This window comes from Filicampus tigris, chromosome 6, assembly GCF_054856515.1.
Source record: "Filicampus tigris isolate MCC_2025a chromosome 6, RoL_Ftig_1.0, whole genome shotgun sequence".
NCBI lineage: Eukaryota > Metazoa > Chordata > Actinopteri > Syngnathiformes > Syngnathidae > Filicampus > Filicampus tigris.
In genome coordinates, this window is record NC_141222.1 from 24,755,336 (window position 1) to 24,767,759 (window position 12,424).

At 42.7% G+C, this 12,424-nt stretch overlaps 2 protein-coding genes across 3 annotated transcripts; one reads left to right on the forward strand and one right to left on the reverse strand.

The window, feature by feature from the left end:
• Positions 1 to 80: 80 nt before the first annotated feature.
• polr1e (RNA polymerase I subunit E) lies at positions 81 to 5,018 on the reverse strand. 2 transcript variants are annotated; one of them, XM_086033835.1, is made up of 12 exons: positions 4,891 to 5,018; positions 4,572 to 4,675; positions 4,416 to 4,492; positions 4,246 to 4,331; positions 4,074 to 4,126; positions 3,482 to 3,626; positions 2,792 to 2,902; positions 2,598 to 2,694; positions 1,783 to 1,913; positions 1,622 to 1,703; positions 627 to 758; positions 81 to 312 (listed from the first exon to the last, which is right to left on the reverse strand). In XM_086033835.1, the coding sequence occupies exons 1-12, from the start codon at positions 4,952 to 4,954 to the stop codon at positions 147 to 149; spliced, it is 1,248 nt and encodes a 415-aa protein (XP_085889961.1). In that variant the 5' UTR covers positions 4,955 to 5,018; the 3' UTR covers positions 81 to 146. The 2 variants fall into 2 exon arrangements, with proteins under 2 accessions (XP_085889961.1, XP_085889962.1); XM_086033836.1 differs by having other exon boundaries at positions 4,572 to 4,656; positions 4,891 to 4,966.
• An 875-nt stretch (positions 5,019 to 5,893) lies between these two features.
• Positions 5,894 to 12,401, forward strand: zbtb5 (zinc finger and BTB domain containing 5). Its single transcript, XM_086032691.1, has 4 exons — positions 5,894 to 6,370; positions 7,526 to 7,742; positions 8,004 to 8,816; positions 9,411 to 12,401. The coding sequence occupies exons 2-4, from the start codon at positions 7,533 to 7,535 to the stop codon at positions 10,548 to 10,550; spliced, it is 2,163 nt and encodes a 720-aa protein (XP_085888817.1). The 5' UTR covers positions 5,894 to 6,370; positions 7,526 to 7,532; the 3' UTR covers positions 10,551 to 12,401.
• The last annotated feature ends 23 nt before the right edge of the window (positions 12,402 to 12,424 follow it).

A 12,424-nucleotide genomic window follows, 5' to 3' on the forward strand; every position in this document is an offset into this window, starting at 1 on the left:
ATCTAAGCTATATGCACGCTTATATAAATGCATTTACATTTGTCTTTGTGTCTGTCAGAGCCGCAACCGCAGAACATGACTTGCAATCACATTTTCACTTTATTTGTCCACAAATAAACAATTCTCATCTTTGCTTCTGTCGGTCCTCAATGCATCTTCTTGCGTTTCCTTCTCTCCATAAACTGTTCGTATTTGACTAGAGGGAGGATGAGGGAAGCCTGTTTGTGTTCATCATGCAGGCCGGCCGTGATGTTCTTTCCACGCGGTGGCTTCGCCAGGGTCAGCCCCATTGACTTCGCAACTTCGACTATCCTATAAAACCACAGAAAAGTCCGTTACAGCTCCCTACGGAGTTACAATTACGTACACCTGCACAAATCTAAAGGCGTCCGATATAATGAGCTGTATCGCTAACTATACATAGAAAAAGAAAAAAAAAGGAAAAAACACGTTCACCCATGATTAGTGTTTCTAGAGCGTGACGAGTGTATATGCATTCTCAGCAAAACAGGAGGTGACTTCAATCATTTGTAATGTTGGCAATTGTGAGTCATCTCAGATTTAGAAGGCGTGCTATAACATTTTGGCCGATACATCTTTTAATATCTCGACACCGCAACACCCACCTGGCCTCAGTGAATCCCATGTCCCGATGCAATAATGTGAGATCAACAGTCATGTCACCCATATGGAGCAGCAGAACCAGGCAGTACGCTGCTAATTTGACACGCATTGAAGCAGACACCATGTTGAGGACCCTGAGAGGTGACAAAATGTTACTGTGATCATCTTGAACGTGGAGGTTTCTGATACCTTAAATACAGAGGTGAGCATTTTAAAGAATCAGTCCGTCATGTTATTTTAACCGCGCTTCCGTCAGTAAACAAAGGTCCGCCAGTCCGTCAATCCGGAAAAAAAACAAAACAGGTCCAACAGATAAGCATCCATCCATCCATTATCTGAACCGATTTGATTAAAATGGTAAATGGAGTGCACTTCGTACATCATAATGTGTCGGCTTGCCGCTCAAACAGTTTTGCACTCACCATACATTTGACATTTCACATTGGCAAGTAAGCGTCGGCTATCTATTGAACTGTTAAGCGGGAGCCGCTTTAACTCTTAAAAGTCTAACTTGAATGTTTTGCTAACCTTAATCAGAATCCCGTGCCACATTGTTGCCAAAGGTACAATCCTGGTGGATTAAAATTCTTCCCTAGTTCTTGTGCAAACTGACATAAAGTTGCCATGACATGTTTTTCCTTCAACGTCGCGTCATCTCATCGTCTTCCTCTTCTTCTGTCTTTAAGTGGTTGGCAAACAACTTTTGGTGCATTACTGCAACCTTTTGAAATGGAGTGTGACTTTATTACCATAGCTCGTTAATTTGTTGTTGCCCATCCAACATAATTCATGATTCTCTCTTTGGTGCATACAGCCACCTACTGTACATATACAGTCAATGCAGTGTATTCAAGTAAGCATGCCGTCATCAACACACGCAAGACACGCGTTTCTGTCTCACGTCTGCAAAATGGGCGTCCGGACCGGTCCGGCACTGATTAAATAGCAATACTGTAATGTGTTGATAAATTCAACTAGGGGGGATCACCATTTATACCTGCCATTGTTGAACGTCTCCACTGTGAATGTCCTGAATATTTTGTTTTGCACAATGTGAGGGCAGTCGTTCTCCTTGCCAACTGTAAACACACAAACGTGACTATTTGAGAAAGGCACAAAGTGCTGCTTTTTCGGGGGCGACGGTGTGAGTTCACTGACACTTGCGGCTGATGCTCTTCTGCCGTGACAGTTTGAGAAGCATGGAAAGGTAATAAGCACAGCACGCCATCTTCTTTCGGGCTTCATCATCACTGGGCAGGTTCTCCAGGTGCTTCACGACACACATAACCCTGAACCAAAGGAAATTTAAAGTTTTTTTTAAGTTAAGAAAATACAAACAAACAAAGTTGCTCTTTTCATTTCAACTCCACCAAGGAGTACAGTCTGTTCTATTTATTTTTTGGCACCCTTCTATTGGGGTTCCCAACACAGTTATGTGGTGCCGAAAGACTAGCGCAAGAGACACGTTGCAATCTGAGTGGTTGGCAGAAAATTGTCACCAAATACGAACACTAAACTATCGAAACTAACTACGATAATCTTTTTGCTTACTGTGTTTAGCGAGTTATTCTCCTCTTTGGTGACTTCATGTGCATATTTGTTCAGCTCTATGCCACTAATGTATAATGACAGGCTGAAAAATTCAATGCTTTTCCACTAAGCGAGCAGGGGGTATAATTTACCCGTTGCCGTTCAAATAACAGAACAATAGTTTTGTTTTCAACTAGACAGGCCGACATTGTGAGTAAATTGAGATCCTTTTTGTGTGTATAGTTTTTGTGACATTTTTGTTTGGCGGTGTGTCGTGAGATTTTTCAGATTTAAATTATGTGCCTAACTCATTAATAGTTGGTGAACGCTGAGTCAGGATGTGTAATTCTGAAATTATGTCACACTATTTACATCCGAAGCAAACGGTGGCACACTAAATTGAACTCTACCGCTTGGTGGAAACATGACTTAAGTCATCCTACCCTCCGCCCTCTCTCATAGTCTGCAGCTCTTCAGCAGTGAGCGCTGCCATCTTGGAACCAGCCTCTTCTAATGCCTTGAATTCCACTGGACTGAGGACTGTGGGTATTCATAAGGGGAAAAAAAGAAGACTCAAACACAGTTGTGGTTTTCGATGTCGACGTCACCCGCAAAGGAGTGGAGTTAGGAAGGATACGTTTATCCAATGGGTAGACATTCTCAGGCGTGTCTGCGTCTAAGTTCGATGGAGGAAGGTGGAGAGCAGAATCTCCCTGTGACTCCGTCTCAGCAACTTCCTGTTGCAGAGCTGTGGAGAGAAACAAGGATATAGACCTGAAAAAAATAAATAAATAAATAAAAAAGCATTGAGCTGATGCTAAGCCGTTTTACCAGTTTTGTTTAGTTTGATAGCTTTTGTCAAAACATCTCAGGTGCAGTGTACAAAAGTGCTGGTCAGTGTGTGTCAAGTGTTATGCATATTTATATTTTGTTACGTTCTAAGGAGAATAAAAAATTATTGAATGTTTGTTTTTTACAGACTTTTCCATATGTCAAAATCATAAAGAAACGTTTGGAACAATTCTACTATGACATGAATTCAGCCCACGTCATTAAAACTTACACCATTTTAGAAGACGACAATAATTAATGTCCCATCACTTAAACACATAAAGCCTGAAATGAACTGTGATGTATTACTAATCCCAGTGTTTATTTTATGAGTAAAAACATTGATGATTTAAAATAAAGCTTGAAAAGAAAAAAAGATCAAGTCTTTTGAACAGCTCTTTTAGGTGAACGGCTCCTGAATGAACGGCTCCCTTTAAAAAGCCAAAAGTTCCATCAATAATAATTCCTCAAGTGCCTTCTTGCTCCTTTTGCTTACCATCCAGACCCTTCTCATCAATGACGGTGTTGGCAGCCCTCATGACAGCCTGTTGCAACATGTCGCTGTCCACCTTGTTCAGTCTGCGAGAGTTCAGAGCTTTCTTCTGTTTGTTGGTACCAAACGCCTCGATCAGAGAGTCAACCTGCACAGAGGATTTAAGACATTACTAACAAACGTATTTACTTTAAAAACATTTGTGAAAGTGCATTGTACAATGTTTCAGGTATCATTTTGATGAGTTCAGTTTACATAGGAGTTACTTTTGATTGTGTGGGATGCATCTTTAACAAGTGCTGTACTGCATAGAATTTGGAAATACTTTTTCTTAATGATTCCAATGTGCACAGGCACATAAAAGTAGGAACAGAAACCAATTGACCCACTAATTGAAGTACCGGTAGCTACTTAGATATAAGATGATGTTTCGCGGTTGGTGTTGTTAAATCTTTATGCACGGCATGGTTTGTTTAAGAATACGCTTATTTATTTAGCAGATGGAACAGGAAATTTGTGTTGCCAAAGTCAAAGCTCATATTACCCCCAGACCCCAAACACTAGTCCGTAAATAAACAAGAACATGTCGAGTTACCTTGTCTTTGTAGGTTTGAATCGCATCATTATCAGTCATCACTGTTGCTTCTCCTGGTGTAAAGATTAGTTTGGTTGGGTAAAACACACAACATAATCTTCATACGGCAGTGTTAAACAAAGTACAACTCATAATATTTCTGGAGCCACGTGTTATACATTTTTCATCTTACCTGGTATAACAGGTTGCATGTTGAAGAGTTGTGCACTGTGCAGTTCCATTTGCATTGTCTGTTTGTTCAATACTCCAACATAATAGCTAACCAACAAAAACATGATAAACAGTGAAAATGCAGTGATGACAGTTGCACACAGACATTCTTCATAACCTAATTCAACCTACTTGCAAAGACTGTTGCATTTAAGGGCTCCGGTTCCAAAATTTTGCCCAACATAAGACAGCCTTTCTGATTCTGCCACCTAAACAAAAAGAAACACATCAAGAAAATTCTCACCAACAAAATGAAACTGGAAGAGACAAAGGTCACTAATCTCTCACCAGCATCCGCCTAGTTTTTTTCCGAGGGTTAACCTCATCCGCACTCCTGTACATTGTGAAGTCCAGTTTCTCTGCATTTTGGACGCTGCCATTGGAAAATCGAACTAAAGTAAATATATAAATAAATAATCATAATTACAGGGGAGAACACAATCGATTCCGTTAGTCAGTGGGAAAGTGAGGACGAAAACTTTTCACAGATTCTTACAGCCTGCATATGCAATAAAAAGAGAAGATAAAATGATGATACATCACAACAAACTCGAATAGATCCATGACCTGGTTTCACAAATTCTTAAACATAAAATAAAATATTTACATATCACTGCTTTATCCGACTCTCTCTCGTCTTCGCAGCACACTATCGAACAGGAGGCCGCCATCTTTGTTGTGTTTGTGGCAAAAGACTTCCGGGTAAGAACGTCTAACTCAGTTTACGTCAGCTTTTTCCAAGTTTGCGGGAGCCCTAAAAAATTGAAAGATGTATGAAGAGTATTGTTTAGTATTTCATTACGGAACAATTAAGTCGATTTGTCCCTTGTATATATGTAATATTTATTTTTCTGACGACTATTTACTTTTACTCCCCATTTCAAAACGGATTGCTTTGTTAGAATAGGCTCATTACCCTTTTCAACTTTCATCAGAATAAAAAAAAAAAGATCTAAAGATAAAGGGGTAAAGTCAACCGTGTTTGAGATCTTGATTGATTGAAATTTTTGAAACTTAATTTTCCCCAACAGGGACTTCAGCGATATGGAAGAACGTGAATTAGCATGCTCGATGATGACACGATTTGGAGAGGCAAGATATTGCCCATCCATGGCCTTATTTGGGGAATTGTTTGGTATTAAATACCACCAGTTTCTGACCTTCAAAAATTGTCCAGCTTATCTGAAAAAAACAACAACAACATACCATTACAGTGAAAAAAGAGTGCTTAGTTTACACTTTTAAGACAGTATGGACATCCGTTGCATGCATTAAAATCATGCTTCACCAATATGATTTTGTTTTGTGCAATATGTATGTATCTGTACTTCTAAGTGCAGAGTGGGTACTTTTCACCAAATTTGCAAATGAATTTACCGTGCAGTTATTCCGATAAATCGTTTTAAATGTTTAAACCAATCAAATTGTATGAATATTAAATATATTCAAATAATACACAAACTTGTTATTATTCCGTGTTATTACGGTATTCAATGTTATTGTCGAACATTCTTTCTCAGGTCTGTCATCTTTGTATGCTATGGTTGAGTCGGCAGTAGTGACACCTAGTGATCGATCTTTGAACTGCGGGTGCTCCCCTCAGCGAGGTCAATGAGCACAGCGCCGCCCTGTGAGTCTGGTCGGGAAAATCTGTCTGAAAAGTAAAAGGAATGTATACTTGCTTTTAAAATACACACGTCGTAGCTATCTGTTTCACCATCAGTAGTTTTTATTTCTAACAGTCCCTCCGAGTGAAACTACAATCGGCTGAGGACGTTACACTTGCCGGAGTGAACAAGACCCATTTGGCTCCCTCGCCCCCTCAAGGCAGGCTGCCATAGATACGAGTAAATCCCTCGGGGACGTGGATCCTGGAGGCAAAGATTTTTTTTTAACCAGCTTGAACGACATTTAACTCGTCAAGACACTCAAGTCGCCGATTTAAAAACACGCCACACCAGTGGTTCCGATTTAATGCGTCTCCTCCCATCAGCTTGCTGGCAATTAGCTGGTCAATAGCCAGCTAACTTTAGCCTCGCCGGGGCCCGAATTCTGCTGCTTTTTTATCCATCTTTTGACTTTTCAAGGTAATGTGAAGTTATACCTTACGTCAACATGCAATGTTTGCTGTGTATTTAGATGAACTCACAGTTACATGTGCGTCATTACGCACTAGCTAGCTATTAACCATTTATATCATTGGCACTGCTATAAAGCTGTCGTGCAAATGATGCTGTCATATGGATACAAGTATTGAAACACTCGGTCGTTACTCTAACAAGAAGCTAACGAGATAAAATGGTCAAATTTGATCTAGTTCGTTGTACAAAAGAGGTCTGTTGCTTTCTAATAATGACTCCAGTTAAAATAAAAGTACACTTCCAAATTACTTCAGCAAGAGTCATAAAGTACTCTATAGAAAAACTACTCAAGTACTCAAGCGTTACCACTTTTAATCAGCAATACAGGCTCACCAAGAAGAGAGTTAAAATATTTTTTGTGATGATCAGATGAAGATAAATCATTTCAAAACCTTTTGTGTCATTGTCATTTCTAACCTGTAAAACTAAAAAAAAACCGCTTTGCTATGGGAGGTAAAAAAAAATAAATAAACAACTGAAGTAATGTGGTTTCATAAGTGTAGTGGCTAAGTTTGATGTGGCTGTGTTCGTAATTAACCGCTCACATTAAGACTCATGTTAAATGGGAGTTCACACACACCTGTCACTGTTTCAAGAGCCTAAAGTTGTTGCATTGGACTGGTGTTGGAATGGTCAAACAGCAACCGAGGAGGAAGTCTTGCAGACAAACCATAAATAATCACTCGCGCCAGCAATTATTGATAGATAAATAAAAATAGTAATAAATAATAATAATAAAATAAAAGTGGAATGTAGCTCAATGTAATGCTGTAAAAGTATTGTTTATTCTCAACATAAATACTCCAAAGTATGTTTCATGAAAACTATTTTGACAAGTACAATTCATCCAAAAAGTTGCTTCAGTAACTGTCACGGAGTAAATCTAGCACGTTACTACCCACCTCTTTATATGTGTAGTACGTATGAATATAACACCTCAAATGTGTAATTCAGCACACCTTCAGGCTTGAATATGACGGAAAAGTATTTGCATTTGACCCTAAAATGCAAATGGGCAACTGACTGTAAACCACTACAACACTGGAATAAACCGAATTTATTGGCTCATACACCATCAATCTGTTTATATCTTGTCGTCAGGCGGAGTATGGACTTTCCGAGCCACTTTGAGCAAATCTTCCAGCAGCTCAACTATCAGAGGTTGCACGGTCAGCTGTGTGATTGTGTCATTGTGGTGGGCAGCCGACACTTCAAGGCCCATCGCTCCGTGCTGGCGGCCTGCAGCACCCACTTCAGAGCGTTGTTCACGGTTGCAGAGGGAGATGCCAGCATGAATATGATCCAGCTGGACAGCGAGGTGAGAACCCTCGTGATAAATGCAGCGGTAACTCGGTGTTCCATCGCAAGCTGTTACGTGATGCTGGTCCGCCGCTGAGAGAAATGTCTTAGTTTGCAGCATAAAATGTATTCATTGGAGTTGGGGGTCTTTTTTTTTTTTTTTTTTCACCCCACTTATGGAAAAGTTCAAGGCATATTTTTCTTATAAACTATATTAAGGCGTCTGACATTTGAGCTTCCACTATGCACGCAACCAAACAACAGCATCGTGTGTTTGCAGGTGGTGACAGCAGAAGCATTTGCCGCCCTGGTGGACATGATGTACACATCTACCCTAATGCTGGGAGAGAGCAACGTGATGGACATCCTGCTCGCCGCCTCCCACCTGCACCTCAACAATGTGGTCAAAGCCTGCAAACACTACCTGACCACACGAACCCTGCCCATGTCCCCATCGCGTGACAGACCCCCACCTCAACGCCAACAGGAGCAGCAGAGGCACAGGCAGCAGGTCGCAGACTTGGCGAACCCCGCTTTAGCCACCAATGCGAACCTCGCCTCAAATGCCGCCGCCGCCTCAAAGCTGCAGCGCTCCTTCTTGCTGCAGCAGCTCGGCCTCAGCTTGGTGAGTTCTGCTTTAGGCGGGATGGAGGAGGACAGCGCGGGCGGCAGAGCGGTGGAACAAAGAGCCTCGTTCCCTATATGCCGTTTCCACAAGCGCAAAGCCTCCCCGGGTTTGTCGGAGGAGAGGCCCAGACAGAGGCAGCGCCCCTCTGCCCCGAACTTGGGGTTACTTTCGGAAGAGGGCGTGAACACCGGTCGGGAGGAAGGAGCGCTTCTCTCGCCGGATTCCCACAAGATGGGGGATGACTCCAAACTGGATGCAGGCGTGCTATGCGCCGCTCAGGACGATCCTCAGATGCCGAGCCAGTCAGACAGTGGGCGGTGTGAGGGGAACGACATGGGGATCATGCAGGGTGGGGTGGGCAAGGAGGAGGACATGGAGGACGGAGACCACCAGAGCAACAGGCTGAAGATCAAATCAGGGAGTGAGGGGGAGGAGGAGGAGGAGGCAGAAGAACCAGAGCAGAAGGTACGTTGTTTTGTTTTTTTTCCTTTTCAGATTCAAGATTCTAATTAAAAATGTGGTTCTTACTTTCTATCTAGCATCTAAACTTAGAAAAAAAAATAATGATTGCCAAAACATTGAGATATATAAATGAATGATAATGAACACAACAGCCATTCATTTACCACAACAAACATTGACGAAAAAAGCCATCAATGACCTCGACTGCATTTTAAATAGACAATGAATTCCCCAATATCATTTTTTTTTTTCTCAATTTGGGTCAGAACCATCATTTGAAATACTATGGTGTGATGTGAATGACCCTTCCAGAGAAATTGGATCGGATCGACAGATATTTTGCTTTTTATGCAAGATCGGTGATCGGCTGTATTGTCATCATTTGCGGATCGATCAATGACAACATTGATTGTATCGGCAGAATAAGACATTACACAAACACTTCAAGGACGTTCCGTGCCAAGTTTCTCAACATACACTGGATTGCAGATGTTTTTGGCTCAGACTGTTTGTACGTGCTACACCTAGCGATAGCTGACGATTTGTAATAAGCTATAAAATGTCGGCTGAATAGATTCCCTTTCGCGTCTTCCTCAGGTGCTGGTCAAACAAGAGCCGCTGAGCTCGCCCGAGCCCGCAGATGAAATTAGTGATGTGACGTCACAGGCAGAAGGCAGTGACCCAGCCGAGCTAGCGAGCCAGGAGGAAGAGGAGAAGGCGGAGCTGAGTCCGGAGAGCAGCGACCGCAGCTTCACCTCAGAACCGCAGCCCAGCTCCAACTCGCTGCTGCAGTCCGGCTCGCAGCTTCTCCTCAAGAGCAGCATGGGAGGAAGCGGGGGAGGTTTCGGGTGCAGTAACGCGCTGAGCAGCAAACCGGATTTCAGCATCTCTAGTTTCCTCGGCCCAAAGAATTTTGGGAGCGGCGGTGCTGGTTTGATGGGTGGAGAGGATGACCTTCCCAACACCACCACTGGCGATGCCGTTGCTCATAACTTCCTGTTGACGCAGGAGGCTTCCGGACCGTCCGCTTCTGCCCCGTCCTCTTTGCTGCATTCCAGTCCACTCGGCGGTGACGGTTGTACCCGTTTTGGAAACAACGATTCCCTCTTCCTTCGCCCCCTTCATGACAGTTATGGGAACCCGCGAGGAAGCGGGGGGAGTGAGGGCCGTGGAGGAGTTGATCCATTTGGTTTGGACTTCCAGCGCTCCAGTCTGGGGCTACACTCCCTGGGGAGACCCCCGCGAGGTGCCGGTGGGGCCGCGCCCACCGTTCTGGGTTACCGCGGCTACAGGCGCATCGCCCCAAAGATGAGCAACGGCATGGGGAGGGAGGAGGGCGGCGCACTCCAGGACCCCGCCTCTTCCTCGTCCAGCCTGGCGAGCCCCATGCTCCTTAATGACAATTCGGGGTACAGCATGGCTAGCGGCAGGCCCACCTCCCTCCCGCCCCAGCTGACACGCGCCTCGGCGGACGTGCTGTCCAAGTGCAAGAAGGCTTTGTTGGAGCACAACGTCCTGGTGGTGGAGGGCGCTCGCAAGTACGCCTGCAAGATCTGCTGCAAAACCTTCCTGACGCTGACCGACTGCAAGAAACACATCCGAGTGCACACGGGAGAGAAACCCTACGCTTGCCTCAAGTGCGGCAAGCGTTTCAGCCAATCGTCACACCTCTACAAGCATTCAAAGACCACCTGCCTCCGCTGGCGGAACAGCAACATGTCCAACGCTCTACTGTAGAGCTTTTGTTGTTCCCGAGAAGGATGCTTGAAGTTGAAGCCAGTCTTGGTCAGAGCGCATATTGGTGGTTGCCCCGTCACATTGTGAACAGTTGCCCTGAACAAAGTTAGCGAAAGACGCGATAATGTCAAAGCGGGACTGGTGACGTGTCATGACTATTGGCCTATTAAGTCACATGGTTCGACAATGTGTCTCCCTGTCGGTTACCAAGAGGAACTTTACATACAGCCCAGAGACTTGCGCAATCAGTAAGATATGTTGTCTGTAAAATCAACTGAACCCCGAGTGCCGGGGGGATACGTTTGCACCTTTGACTTTTCAGTTTACTGATGGGACTTTTAAGTCCTAGCCACCCGAGAAGTGCACCTGTCCAGTAAAAGTGCGCGGTACTGTGTAGTTTAGGAATCGTCACATTTCACTGTAAAATGCAAGCGCACCTTGATTTGCATTCAGAAGTATGACGAGAATTTCTAGCCTTAATTGTTACTGATGGGAATTGAAAGCGAAGCAATTTTATCAGCGCTGTGAAAGAAAACTGCCACTCAGCGAGATTTCTGTAATGTAATTATCGAGCATTTGTGGATCAATGTGTCATTTTTTTTCTCAGAAAAAGAAGTTGTATGCCTAAATGTTTACTGTGCTCCATTTCAGTGCTTTTAAATGTGTCTCGTGCATCTGTCATTGTGCACGTGTTACCTGAGACAAGTCATTGAATGTCTTCTTTTCATTATGACTGTTAAAAAGGTGGGCAGCTTTGTTGCGTTCTTCTCTGCCCATTTCTGTGACCTTTTATTTAAAGAAAAAAAGAGAGAGGGAGAAACCTTTCCCAATTGTTTTACAGTATTTGCACCAATTTTATGTGTTATTATATCTACCTGTGACCAGTTGACCAATTAATTGTCCAAGGCTTGGTGTTTCTTGTTATCATTCAAATCACAGAACCTTATTAAGTATGCCGGAGGTTTGGCAGGTTGTAAATAAGAGCAGACTTGTTGTTGGGTAGAAATCATGTTCGCTCAGTGTTACTTATGTGAACCAAAATTGAGTTTTTTTTTAAAATAAGTTGATTGAGACGTTTTATTTTTTTTTTTGGTATTACTGAAGGCTCTGTGGGAATCACAATCATTCCTGTTGCGCACCTTATTGAATGTGTTCCTACGAGAATTTAGTTGAAAACCTTCACAGAAGCACTCAAAACGTCTATATGAAACACACCCTAAATGTTTTAGAAACGATTCAAATGCTGTATAAGTCACAAAATGTTTTGATGTGATATTTCGCCGTGTATTTTTCATTGGTTGTTAACACTATTGTTGTTTTTTTTTGTTGTTGTTGTTTTTTAATTCAAAACCCACCAGAACATGCGCGAATGTTAGTACTCCATAAATACCATCGTAATTCTTGTGCGAAGTTCCAGTTAAATTCTACCAACACAACTTGCATAATGAATGGCTTCTCATCATTGTATGTTATGCTCTTCCTGTAAACACGAGCAATTTTTGCTGATTTCTATGGATTCTTGTCGTCTAAAGTCAAAGGTAATTGGTCAGTAGTAAGTACTGATAGATATTTGCGCCGGTCGCTCACATTTAACATCCTCACTTGAGCGCCAGAGTAGTGATATTATTGATCACACGAAACAAAATATATGCTAAGTCCCAACAAGCCCTAAATTGATGATTCTGGTTGTTGCCTTAGGCCTTTTTGCTTGAAAAGCTTTTTGTGATTGAGGCCAAACTATAAGGATTTCTTGTGTTCGTTTGCTGTAATGTTAACATAGCGTGACCATATAGAAGAACCAAGGAGTCTTGTTGATTGTAAAGTCTATTCAGTTGTACAATCACACTGAATTAAAAAAAACAAAAACAATGAAA